Here is a 14,327-nt window from a genome sequence, read left to right on the forward strand (position 1 = left end):
GTGATGGGCAGAATCAAGAATCATCTGGTGATAATTTCTGACATTCGAAGATAACCTGGAAAGCCATGTTTTCTTCCCACTTGTACTGGCAGTGGGATGATTGTAAGATAGTCCCAAGACATTTAGAGTTTGAGTGGAATTTGCACCATCTGTCAGAGAATGGCACGCAGGGTATTTATCTGTACACATGATACTGAGACCACTGCCAAATCAAGGACTGAGTGCCCTTTGACTCACACCTAAATAAATATCGTCAAATGTAAATTATCGTAGTTTTACCTTATGAAATTTTGAGTAGCAAGAATGTACCCTTTTTATAATAACATTTTAAACAATCACCTTTTCCTTATGAATTATTGTCATTTAAAAAACATTTTGCTCCTTTTTATACTATCTCTGGAAGCACTTTTACTGACATTTCTGGCAGAGAATTTTTTTTTTTTAAGCCTGAACTTTCCTGATGAGTTAAGCAGGTAACTGTCCCTGATTCTTTGAGCATCTTATCGTTTTGTAGACTCTTGCTAGATTAGAAAGCTTTTCTGTCAACGTTTCTCGTTTTCACTTTACATGTTAAATAATACTATACTCTCAACCTTTATGGCTTTCCTAAGAGCTTGCTGTCATTTTATGAGCTGTGATTTTAAAATTAGCCATCAATCTTCATAACATATCTCTGAGACAAGTACGGATATTTTAATGAATATAAATATTGACATCCACCGATGATAGTCTTATCAAAACAGCATATTTTCATCAATAATTCTATTGATCCTGAAGACAGGTGTTCTGTAGGGTGGTAAGAATGCTTCCATCACAACTCATTTTACTTTTGGTATTTTTGTACTTTTGATATTTTGGTTCTTACCACATACAGCTTATAAAATATTTGGTCACAACCTTGAGAAAGCATGTCTAACCCCCCACTCGCCAGGGCAAGGCTATATTTCCTCTCTTCTCATGGGCAAGAAGCTGAGGTTGGAAAGAGGTTGAGAAGTGGTTGTTGAAACACAGGCACTGTCCCTAAGTTCATAAAGGTTTATTTAACCTCAGGACCATGTACCTTTTCCTCTATCTGAACACAAGACAGGAAAGAAAATTTGGTTACCAGTAATGTGTGCGAGGACAAGGAAGGTGCTTTGCATTTCAGATGGCCCATCTCAGTGTCATTATTTCCTCTGGCATCCTTGGGAAGGCAATTTCTTCCTTACTCAGATATTACTGCATTTTACTGTGCTCTCAGGATCCCCACAAAAAGTCCATAGCATACAATACAAAATATATATGACTTCCTGTTGAATCATACACTTGAAACTTACTGGATTTCATTAACCAATGTCGCCATAATTTAAAAAAAAAAAAAAAAAGTCGTAGCCCTGTGGGCACCAGAGAGTTGTAGCTTCCCAGAGGCCATCACCCAGAGTGTCAGAAATGCCTGAAAGTGGCTGTATGGGATGGGAGTGGGAACAGACCTAGCTAGAACTCGGCATATTTGTAAGTTTTCAAATGGACATGAAAGCTCTTTTTTAATCGGTAGAACTGTTCTAAAATTGGATTATAGTGATGATTGTACAACTCTGTACGTGTACTAAAAGTCACTGAATTATACCCTTAAAATGTTTGAATTTTATGACATGTAAATTATACCTTGATAAAGGTGATTAAAAAAAAATGCCTGAAACATGGGCTGTCTTGAAAGGAACCACGTTTCATAGCCAGCATCATATCTGAAAGCTTTCCCGCCTGTCTTAGTGTGTGACACAGTGAGTGGGGGAAGGCAGCTGAGACCGGAGCTGGAGGAAATGGGGATAAATTGACTCTTACTCAGAAGGCAGGGAGGAGGCCTCTGATCACAATGGGAATAAAATGATGCCCTTTTTGTAGTGATGACAACTCAAATTATTTTCTAAAACGTGAGGTATGTTACTCTCCATGGCCTTTGAAAGCTCACTTTCTGAATTGCCCTAACTCTTTCATTTGGTGGATAACAACAATACTTTATAGCCAGAAATCTTACCTTCAAATCCTATCAGCCCATAGACTGTCCTTTAAATGTCCTTTATCAGATGTACTATATAGATTTGGGTAAATATATTAAAAAATCTTTCCATATAACATTAATATAACTTATGTAGCTTAACTGCCATTTTCTCTTAGTTGCCATTATTTAATGATGTAGAAAATAATGTGACAAGTTTTAACAAAAATTCCAATTTCTTCATTTTTTTCATGATGTTTTCCTAATTTTTGAATGAAGGCAACCAAGCTTTCAATGTTTGCTTTACCAAAGATATTGGTTGGCTTTGCTTACATATATTGTGTGACTTGAGATAAAGCTCCGTCAGTAACTGGAGCTCAGGAAATAATTGACACTGTTACTTAATTCACATTGTTTCTGAGACATTTCCTACTTCCTAATGTAATATAACTTTCCCATGAGAACAATTTGCTTGCAAATGGTTAGACATGATATATTTTTCATTGGTACATGCTCTGTGAGGAAAATTTCATGGTACTTTGTAGTAATTGAGTTGGTCTGTGTGTCTGTGTGTTTGTATGTGTGTTGGTGGGGGGAGGTTCACATATTACATACATGCCTCCAACTTTATTCCAAGCATCAGATGTTTTCTTTTTAATGCTAACCCATTCACTTAGGGTTCTGTATTCCTTCATTGGAATATTCCTTCAAGCTCTTTCTTGGGGGAGGATGTATTGTTTTAATCCTTCCAGTTTAAGGGAACACCCTTGTGAATTATGGTGTTTTTAGATATGGCTAATGAGTTACTGCGGAAAGTAATTCACAACAATTTGTATCAGACAAACTGCATGTTTGCGTATTACATGTAGGTGTATGATATTGTCTGTGGCACTGGAAAGTGGTCTTCAAGGAATAATTCCAGAATGGGAGAGGAAACCCATAGATGAGAAAATCCAATTTGTATTTTAAAAAATAAAAGTTTTCACATTACTTTTGAAATGGTGATCCCCACATTCAGAAGTTATGCTGTGTATAAAGTGAAAGTAAAAGTTTCCTAATTAAAAAAAAAGTGTGGAACTTTGAGTTCCTTTTTTTCTATCTTATCAGATTTTGTAAAAATAATACCACTTGTCAGTTTTGCAGCTTCTTCCATCTAGAGAACTAAAAGCATTTCACAATCTTTTTTCCTTATGCCCTTCTCTTCAAGGCAATTTTTTGCTGGGCTGGGTTTATTTTTATCATTGCAACAACCAGTTTTTAGAAACTTTTGGGAACGAAAAAAGAAAAATGAGAATGGCACTGTAGCTGACATTCCTTTTAGCTGCTTCCTAGTGCGAACATTTGAGTATTTCTAAAATCTTCTAAGTATGTCTTATTTTTTCTGTTTGTCCCAGTTCTAAGTCTCTATTCTGCTTATCGGGTTAAAAAAAAAAGTTTTAGTGTAAAACCTTATCCCCAGCAGAATGACTTCTTGAACTTTTAGTTATATCTTTATCCTTTACTGCTCCAAGAACTCCTTTTCCAGCACACTGTTAAGTATAATCGCGGACTCATCGGAGGTTAGAACTGGAAGGGCCTCTGGGAGTTACCCAATTTCAGTCTCTCATTATACAAATGGTGAGATGGAGGCCCAGAATGGTTAAGGGAGATGCTCAAGGTCATATATAGCTAGCTAATTGATGGCAGAGGTCTGACTAAAATCAAGGATTCCTGATTTCTGGTTTGGTATTCTTTGCTTTTTCTTAACAAAAATAGTTTATCAGGATAGAATTAGAGGACACACTCACAGAATCCTCCTGCCAGCCAACAGATTAAATTGCACTCTCGCTAACTGATAATTGGGAGGGACTTTATTTTTCCAGTTTGAGTTTATTTGTCCAATATAGAATGGTATTGTTGAATTTAAGACATTTTCTTCTTACCTAGCACAATTTATAGGCAGCAGAGAGTGTGATTTGAAATGATTGGTGATTCATGTACCTTCCTTTAGGCCACCACACCATCTACATTGGGGTCCATGTGCCGAAGAGCTACAGGAGAAGGAGACGTCACAAGAGAAAGACGGGGCACAAAGAAAAGAAGGAGAAGGAGAGAATCTCTGAGAACTACTCTGACAAGTCAGATGTGGAAAATGCTGATGAATCCAGCAGCAGCATCCTAAAACCACTCAGTGAGTACTCTCTGGGTGTCGGTGCCTCTCTCTGCCTCACTCCTACATCCTTGGGAAAGACACTTTTTGGGATCCTGTTGCCAATGGGGAGGGATGCAATAACGTGGGGATGGTCTCCTCTAAAGAACAATGTCTATGGAGATGCTTTTCTTGTCCCAACAGTTTGGTCTAGGAAGAGATCTGGTAAAAATTTTGAGTTGGTCAAAAAAGATCTGACAAACTATAGGCATGGTCAGGTGTCCTACATTTTGATTAGTGAAAAAGGGCAGAGTATTATTGATGGTTTTTAACTACAGTAGTCAACAGTATCTGGAAGATTCTTAAAGAAATTTTTTGATTGTTTCTGCTTAGAAATAGGTTCTATTGAATCAGTAGGTCAAGATGAGAATTATAGGTATATATTTATATAGATATACATTTATATAGATATAGATATAGATGATACTTACAGGGTTATAGGTAACATTTAACCACGTTGTGGACCAGATGGATGATTTAAAAAGGAATAGTGGAGAAGCATCCTGTAAGTCAGAAAAGAATGTAGAGTGACACAGCTCTTGAAATGTTGAACATATTAGATATCATACTTTGCATAAGAGTGTTACTAAGAACAGAATAGCAGGATCCAAGTGATAGGGTAGACTGCTTAAGGTGCATGTGCATGTTGCTTTTGTTTCTTTCGATGTGGAGAATATTTGGCTATCTAGGTAACTCTGTGTCTGAGTTGAGAATGAATATGTACAGTCGAAGGGAGAAGCATTAGAAACAACTGCCAGTTCTGGGAGATTTCCCGACAGGAGTTACATAGTGACAGCTTTTCATGTTGGCAGGGCTCTTTACATTCTTCATCTCTTTGCTACAGTTGCAAAAATATGTAACCTGCTATAAAATGCATTAGGGGTAATACAGATAAAGATCCAGTTCAGCCATTGTGGGCGATGAGAGGCCAAAATCAATGAATTAACAGCTCAGAAGTGTTGCAAAATAAATTTACAGAGTTAAATTAAAGAGGTTGTGAAGTGTAGTGAGGTGAATTTGTGAATCCTGTATAGTCTCGCAATTGGAACTGAGCATGTGCCTTAGAAGCTGGAGTGGTATTATGCTGGGAGGAGGAACACAGATGGACCACCAAATTAAAGATAAACATTTTGAGGAGAATTTGGAAATGGACCACTAAATTAAAATTTAAAAGTGTTGTAGTAAATCTAAGACTTAGAAGGAACCAGAGAGCAGGAGTCAAGAGTTATGTACTTTTCAATTGCAATGTTGGGGGAAAGCCTTTCTGAAGGGAATCTTTCATACATTGACTAAAAAAAAAGGGGGTCTGTTTCAAGTAAAGTCCTTGAAATGCAGATAAAAAAGGTCACAGTTAACAATGTGGAGGAACAAAGATAACATCCGTTTTCCAATAAATTACTGTTGTCTATCTCGATTTGCTATCCATTTCGGCAAAGCCTGAGTCAGAATCAGAAGTGCTCTCCCCAGTGTATGTGTGTTTGATCTCTCTCTCTGTGTCTCTCTCACAGTCATCCCTCATTCTACAATTTAAGAACAAGAGTGCATCATCACTGTAAATACTAAAAAGGGAGAGGTGCTCACCTAGACAAATGGGCCAAAGGCTTTTGAGATGATAATTATACATCAGCTTTGTAGGAAACGCAATGGAAACAATGCCAGTAATACTCAAGTTAGTAACTGAGAATGAACTGATCAGGAAGGTAGTGAGACCAAGTGTGTGTCTACCATGGAACTACTGTTGCTCTCTGTGGCATTTGGGGACCAGTTTGAGTGCAGCATGTATAATAAACAAGGCAGTTGATTCTCTTTACCCTCAGGGGTCTCCTCCGTGGGGAGTACTGCATTGCGTTGTATGTTTGGTTTCTGAAAGGATCGTATGAGAGACCATTGCTAAAGACAAAATTGTTTAGTGATTATAATGAAATTATTTATAAATTTGCATTTTATAGTTAGTAATTTTCCTGCTAGTCAGTAAGTTATGCTGTAATATGCCTTTAACATATTCGACATGAGTCATTCAATTCAGCATGAAGATCCCCTTAGAAATTGCTGTATGTTCTCTCCACTGCTTATCTTGGAGACTAGATGAATTGGTAGCTGGTTTATCTGTTGTAACCCTACTTAAAATGTTATACTCATTACACTCAGCTGTAGAAAGACATTTAACCATATGATTTTGGGGAAGCTACAGGGTTTTGGCACCAACATGACAATAAAATTCTTATGGGAAAACTCATTTACTGAAATATCTGCCTAGTATGTCATTATTCTTTCTCAAGAACAGCCACACACAGTTTCTGTTATTCTTGGATCTAGGGTTTTGAAGTTACTCATGTTTAAAGACATACCATGGCCCATAGACCAGATTCTTGCATGGGCCTGTCATTGTATCAGGTGATGCTTCTTCTGAAAAAAAAAACCCTATATGTAAATAGAGTCACTTGATGAGCATCATCTCTGATTCTTTCCTTGCCATCATCCCCATATGCAATCCCCCAGTGACTTTTGTTGGTTCTACCTCTGAAATATATCTGAATCTGTCTGTTGCTGAAAAATTTGGCTGCCACATTTTGGGCCAGGGAATTGTCATCTCTGGCGTAGACAACTGCAATAGGCTCCACTTTTCAAGTCTTCTTTGACACAGAGGCGACAGCGATCACCATAAAGTAACTGGGTCATACCATTCCTCTGCCGAAAATTTCTTGTTGTCCTTAGAATAAAATCTCAATTGGGCATCATGGCCCACAGTGTCTCAACCGTCATGCCCTACGTCCTTCTCTCCTTGCTCACTTTACTTCAGCTACACTGATTTTTTTTTTCAAATTCTTGGTGCCCAAACCTTTTCTGCCTCAGGGATTTTGCACTGGTAATCCTCTTTCTGGAATAGTCACCCTGTATTTGTCCTGGTAAGCTTTTCTCTTCTTTTATGTTCCAGCTTTAAAATTTTGTCTCTTCAGAGAAGACTTTCCTATTACTGTATCTAATGTATGTTTTCCAAAGTTATTCTTTCTCAGCTCTTATTTTCTTCATAATACGTGTTTCAATTTGCAATTTTGTGAGCCCACACTTTTTTCTCGCACTGGTGCTAGATTATGAGCTCTACGAGCACTAGGATCAGATTTGTTAGTTCAGTATGTTAACTCTGGCACCTATCATGTTACATCTGGCACACAGTATATGCTTAATAAATGCTTATTGAAGAGTAATTGAATGGATGGATTACTACAGAAGAAGATATAAGTAAGCATTGCTTTTATTTGCCTAAATATTTCCTACATTATAGATAAAGGTTCAGCTGATTTTCTTGTTTTTAATCCTTGCAAATCATCTTTATATTTCCCTGCTCTGCCTTCCTCTCTTGCCTTGTAAATCTGGTCCTAACTTTTAATTATTCTGCTTTAGATAGTGCCTCATTATTTTAACTGTTGCTAAAGTGGTATTTTGGCTTTGGGAGATGGCTCCCGAATGTGTCGAGTTGCTTGTCATATGCAGCTGATGGAAGAAATTGACTCACAGGGCACATGGATTCATCATGTACACTTAAAAATGCTCACCACTCCACACAGAACTTGGGCAGCTCAGCTTCAGAAGCAGTATTGAAGAGGCATAGAATTGAACAGTAGAGGGCATTTATAAGAAGAAGTAGGTCAAAAATCATCTAGTATTTAGGCATATAAGAAAGACGACATAATTAATGGGTTCATTTGGCTCATGACACAGAAGCCTTTTCTTTTCTCCATGCTTTGGTGTCAAGACAAGGCTTTAGCAAAATGACCACATGTTTTAATTCTTACGTATTTGGAGCTTTGAGGAAGGAAGCTAGCTAGCTTCATTTCCCCCGCTGAGTTCAGCGGTAGCTCCAAGTCCTTGCACAGCTCCTCTTCTCAGTGTGGTGAAAGCGCTGGTGTCCCAGCTTGGGATGCAGAGAAGGAAACACGTGTGAGAAGTATGGTACATGAGCAACGGGGAGAGAGGCTGGGGAAGAAAAGTGAAATGGAAGAGCAGGCAGGAGGAAAGACAAGGGAATGAGGAGGTGGTGTGGAGTGGGTGGTGGAGAGAAAAGTTAGATTGTGCTCTTTCTTAAAAATAATTCTTTGCCTCCTCCACGGTGCACTTTTTTCTTTTTTCTAAGTTAGCAGCTGCCATCCTCTGAGGGTTGCCCAGAAAGTGGGTGGAAAGGTGGTCCTCGATGAGACAGGCTCTGGAAACACAGCACAGCTTCCCACCGTTAGCTGGTTTCGACTTCTGAACTTCTCATTTTGTTAGTATCCTGGGATATTTATGGGGCCACTTTGTAACTGCAGAGACTCTAAAGATGTGTAAAATGTTAGAAAACAGAGCTACAAACAGAATATCCTGTTCAGCATATTGATCTGATGTGTAATATATTTCTTGACAAGCTTGAACATGCATCAGTGCCCAGAGGCGCTAACTGCCTTGCACACATATGCCTTGCCCGGTGTAGAATTATTTCACTAGGTCAGTGTACACAGACATTCATTCAGTCTTGTGGTATTCTTTTTTAGCTTTTTGGCTGTGTACCAGAACTGATGGATCTATGCTGGTGAACATTGTTCTGCTAGTTGGTGATCCTGTCATATTTAGAAAACTGAAACAGAGAAATGGGCAGCTGCTTTCATGTAGTACTTCTGGGTAAATGGACAGAGTAGCTTTTCACAAGAGACAAGGTTATTTGGGGTTTTGTCATTTGACTTCTTTTCCCAGTGCCTTCCCTTCACATGACCTTATTCTCCTTGGCGCCTTTTTACTTTTTCTTAATTTTCAAATTTTTTCAGGTAAGACCGAATTTCGGTATCATAAAGTAAGATTTCTTTAATTTTCTACATGCCATGTGCATATCCTCAAAATGAATCCATATGCAGGAGAGAAAGAGATCTTCGGAATGTGTGTGAAATGAGGTAGATTCTTTCCCTGAGAGAAAACAAAACAAAACAAAACACAAACACAAAAGAACTATACTGTCTCTGTTATCCTCTTCTCTGTTTTTCATCTTGTATAAGTAGGAGGAAGTATTTTATGGTTAGTCTAAAATAAAGGCTCTTTACATTAAATAACTGAAAACTTTTAAAATTTACCTTTTCAGAAGGGGCACTTGTGATGCAATTTTACTGGAAAGGTAGCTTGTCCTAGTAGCTAGGAGCATATATGTGAGCCGGATTGAGTTTGAATTTCTGTTTATACCAGCAGTGTAACCTTGACAAGATTCATAACCTCTCTGTGCTCCAGTTTCCTCATCTGTAAAAAAGGGATAATGATAAGATTTAATTCACAATGTTCTGAGTACTAAGCGAGCAGTGCATTTGGTTAGCAGTAATGGTAGTAATTATTATTTTGAGTTACTCTGAACACATTTTTCAAGTTCAGCTTTGTACACAGGTAATGCCAAGAGCTTCAGACTAAAACTTTGTAGAGATTAATTCTCTAAGAATGCTAATCACTATTCTTTAAGCTCTTCTCCCCCTTTCTACTACAGATTCCCACAAGCTATTCCTTTGTTTTACTGTCATTTTGGCTCCTGGCTCCCAATAGTGTCTTTGGGAGAACTAACCTAAATTCGGTCTCTTAACTTGCCATTGGATATCAGCCTAGATGCTGACTGGCAAGTGAAAGGACCAAGAAAAGAAGACTTTCCAGGACCAGAGGTGATGCCTATTATGCTGCTCTTTTGTGTAAAATACTGCCACCAACAAGTGATTCTGCTTGCCAAGTATGTCCTTGAATTTAGTCAGCTGTTGGAATTCCCAGTTCTGGGCCCCTGCAAGCAAAGGGACCGTTTGTTCTTTTATGAGAAAGATCTCCTTCTGGCTCTTTGTTGTTTCTCAGTGAAATTAATATGGTCAGGAAGGGCGGTTGGGTGAGACAAGTCAGTGACTTGAAGGCGGTGCTCTGCAGAAAGGGAAACTGTTTGGCATACTTGTGTTTTCGGTGCTACTGGGACGGCTCAACAATGTTGTGTTTTGTGTGGTGCAAATAATTGTTGTTTATTTCTCTGTGATGCAGATAAATACAGGAGGGCTGTGTCATGGTACTTCTGTCTTCTTTAGCCAGTTAACTATTTAAATCTCTTAGGGAGCTGTAGGCTTTTGAAATGCAGTTCTCTGGTCACCTAGAAGTGTCCTCCAAGTGACAGTTCTTACACTATGGAAGAGTGTCACTTCTTGTTCTCTCTGACTCTCTGTTACAATAGCGATTCCATTTTGTCATACCATAGATGTTATGAATAGTGTGTTTACGTGTGTCATGGAAGAGTTGATGTTGCTGCTATTTTTAGTGACTCATGAGTTCAGGAGGCCTCAGAGGGTTCTACTGTGCTCCAGGTGCTGGGGGTACTCAGGGCTTGGGGTGGAAAATGAGGGAAAACCATAGCAGCATGTAGAATTTAAGCTGTGAAATATACTTTACTGAAGTGAATGAGGTGTAAATAACTGTCTGCCACAGGCATTACCCTAAGCAGAAAACAGGACACATCCTGTTTTGGGTTTAAGTATATAAGCCAGGAGGCTTGAACAGTGAATGTATTTGTCAGTATGTGTGTGAGTATGTGTGTAACTGGAATGAACTGAAAGAATGACAGATATTGGCAGGGACTTTCTTGAAATGGTGTTCTGTTTAGGAAATTTCTCTTCAAAGGAAATAATTCTTAAAGGACTATATGGGTTTTTAATACTGGGGATTTAGACTCAGGGCTTTGTGAGTTTAAACTGTAATGCAAAAGTAGTTGGGAACGAGGCACCACAGGGAACCATAGGTATACTCTATAAATAAATTCCCTGGAATTCTTCCATGACCACAATATGGAAACAGAATGTCGGGTTCTTTTAATAACTTTCCTGTGGTTGGGGAGTGTTCTTGACTTTTCATCACATTTTTATAGAGTTGTGAGCAGGGAGTCCCCATTATTCTGGTTACTTATATAACAAAAACCTCAATCGTCCTTGATTATTCCCTATTCTTTTTCTTCCACAGGCAGCCACTTGCTGAGTCCTACTGGCTTTTTCTTCAAAGTGTCTCTTGCATCTGCCCTTTCCTTCAGATTTTTAAGGCAACATCTTCTTTGTGTTTTCAGCCTTTAGGTTCTTCCTTGAAATAGAAGGGAGATATTTCAGACAAGGCTGCCCGTCATCTAACATATCATTTCCATCCAGTCTCTCCTTAAACAAACAATTATTCAAACAAACAAAAACTTCTAATTACTTATTACTTAAAGCTCCTTATTACTTAAAACCATTTTCTAACTTGTGGTCCTCAGACATTTAAGAGAAAATTGAAGATGTAATGAAGTTTCCTCTACTTTTTTCACTATTTTAAGTAGTTTAATGAAATTATAGGCTTACCCTGTTTCAGCAAGGCCGTAAAGAGGGCATGTATACTAAACTCTTAATGACTTTCCAAATTTTTGACTCCCGTGGCGAGTATTATCTACGTTACATATTCTGGTAGTTAGACCTGCAAGGCTTCACGTATTGACTTACCTCTTTCATTTGTGTGTGTGTCATCTCTCCAACAGTATTGTTAGAGCCTCAAGGGCAGGAAACATATCTCATATTTAATTTGAGTCATGTTCTGAAATAGCGTATTTTTTGAATGGATGCATAAATAAAATGTCCAGAAATTACCAATTAGGTTAAAACATTCTAGTTCGTTGGAGAAAAATACAATCTCAAAGGAAAGATAATGTAAATTATTCAATATTAACCACTACCTCAGTTAAAATAATGCTACCCCCCCAACTAAATCTTATTGAAATGTGATTAAAATAGAAATCACCCGAGTTAATGCAATGAGATGAGTTGAATAATGGTGAGATGAAAAAAGAGATGGCCAGGAAAGTACTTTTTTTCTTTGTAATGTAATACAGTGCTACAACTTTGTTTTGCAATGACTAGTTATGTAAATAAAATAGGAATTGTCCATATTTTCAAAACAGAAATAAAGATGCTACCCTGCATGTACTTTTTCTCATGGGAAAATATTAAAATGTGTGAAAACATGCAGGTTAATGTAAGAATGCAAAATGTTATTTAAGTTAGCATTTCTCTAAAGAACCATGTAGCGTGTTGCGTTGGAATAAGCCTGCCTCTGCTTATGACTTTTTATTTAGGGTTTGTATTCCACTGTGGTGAGTGAGGTTGCATATAAAGTAGGCTACTTATGATAGAGAGATTTGTTAATTACTGAGTGTGTCACCAGGGCTATTTGTGGAGTGTTTTACATAGAGAATTTAAGAATTGTTTATGTATGTGTACTATGTGTAAACAGATTAATCCATGTTGCTTGCGGAGATGAACTTAGATGACCTTCGTACATCCTACTCAGAATTATGAATTAATGATTTTGAAATAAAAACATTCCTGAATTTTAAAGTTCTTTTCCTGTGTGTCAATTAAGCAGATTTCCATTTTTTAAAAAAGCAGAATGCACTCTATGCCCTTAGAAACCACTTCTGGTAGTGGCGTTATTGTGATCTAGCAATTTGTATTAAAATTATCCTTTGTCAGTTACCCAAATTTTACCACAAAGGCCACAAGAGAAATTCTATTTACTTGATTTTGCTTCATTTATGAGGATGGAATAATTTAAGTGTAAGAGAAAATGTGACTTCTGAATGCAAATTTACAATAAACATGTGGACCATATAGATAGCTGTGTTGGTTCAAACTGATGTTTTCAGCAGAAAATAGAGGGTGATTTCTGTTGCCAAGGCATAGGAATAGCAATTGCTATAACTAGAAATTCACTGCAAATTCACCCGATATTCAGAATACATGCATGAGCAACTATAAAATCCTAAGTCAATTCTTGGTCTAACTCTACTTTATTACTTCTTGTGAAAATGTTGAATGTCCCAAACAAACAAAAACCGAGGAAACAAACAAGCAAATAATTTCAAAAAGATTTTTGGATTATTTTTTATTGATGCACACACCCAGAAACAGCTGATATTCTCCCTTGATCCTCCAATTCTTAAATATAGATTTTGAGCTAAAGATACTCTGGTCAAGAAGGCAGATAATTGGTATTCTGCTGGCCACTTCATTTAGATCAAATGCTAATCAGAGTTTTTGAAAATATGTGTGAAAGTTTTAGCTTGAGGAAACTTTTCTGAGCTATTATGTGCATGCTCACAACAAACTTGGAAGGTTTATAGATTTCTTTCCCCTCCACAAAATTGACTAGAAATCTGTCTGTGCTACGTTCTCTTTAAGCTCCTTTTATTAAATTATTTCATGATTCTTTCTGACATTTATATAAACATCTAACAGGTGAATATAATGGGATAAATTTGAAGACGTTCTTTGCATATATTTATATAGAGGCTGAAGTGGTAGGGATGCTTTTCCTGATGGCAGTTTGGGAGAATGTAATATCTTTAAGAGTGAGAGTAGAGAACCTTTATTTTAATAGAAGGCTCATACTAGGTTAGATGAAAAAAAAAACCAGTCAAGGGCAATGTATAAGAAAAACCAGGCTAGACAAGTATTTAATTGTAAATAACAATTGAGTTTTAAAAAAATGTCATTGAGTTCTATATTTTGACCAGTGGTCGGGATAGAAGAAGAAAGCACATGAATGACACTGAAGATAAGAGAGATAAGATGACAGATTCTGAGAAAGAGAGGCGGTAGAGGGGCCCTGACAATAAAGAAGGGCAATGAGACCGAGGAAGAACAGAACAATCACTGGAAGATTGACAAAGGCTAATCTGTCACCCCTCAAAATAGAGCCCTGTTACCTAGAAGACTCAGTTTCAAATGGTCTCTACCTAACTTAAATTAATTCTTTAGGAATAGTTTTCTCACCATGATTATAAAATGATTTCAGTGATTAACTAGCTTCCTTTCATTCATATTTACATTACCTATTTGTATTGGTTTTAGAGTCATCTCTACAAGATATTCTTTTTTTAAGGAAGTTGGGCTTTGTCTTATAGCTGTATTAGTCTTTTTTCTTAATACTGTGCATGTGTGTGTGTGTGTGTGTGTGTGTGTGTATTGATTTGTATTTTGATGCCAGAACACCATAGTATAAATAACCTTAGCATTCTAAAAAATCCTTTTAAATATTCTCTAGTCTTCCAGCAGGTCATTTAATATAACTCTTCTTATAAGAGAATACCCCCGGGATTTGTTCATCCATAAGACA

The 14,327-nt window shown here is 37.4% G+C and overlaps 1 protein-coding gene across 9 annotated transcripts in view; it reads left to right on the plus strand.

Annotated features, from left to right (window-relative positions):
* SLC4A4 (solute carrier family 4 member 4) overlaps positions 1-14,327 on the plus strand; it is a 357,503-nt gene that overhangs the window by 107,152 nt on the left and 236,024 nt on the right. For all 9 annotated transcript variants that reach the window (XM_039845398.1, XM_039845397.1, XM_039845399.1 and 6 more), the window contains one exon: positions 3,966-4,145. In XM_039845398.1, the coding sequence (XP_039701332.1) occupies positions 3,966-4,145 (180 nt within the window). The remainder of the gene's footprint in view (positions 1-3,965; positions 4,146-14,327) is intronic.

Source organism: Pteropus medius, unplaced genomic scaffold, assembly GCF_902729225.1.
Source record: "Pteropus medius unplaced genomic scaffold, Ma_sr-lr_union100, whole genome shotgun sequence".
NCBI lineage: Eukaryota > Metazoa > Chordata > Mammalia > Chiroptera > Pteropodidae > Pteropus > Pteropus medius.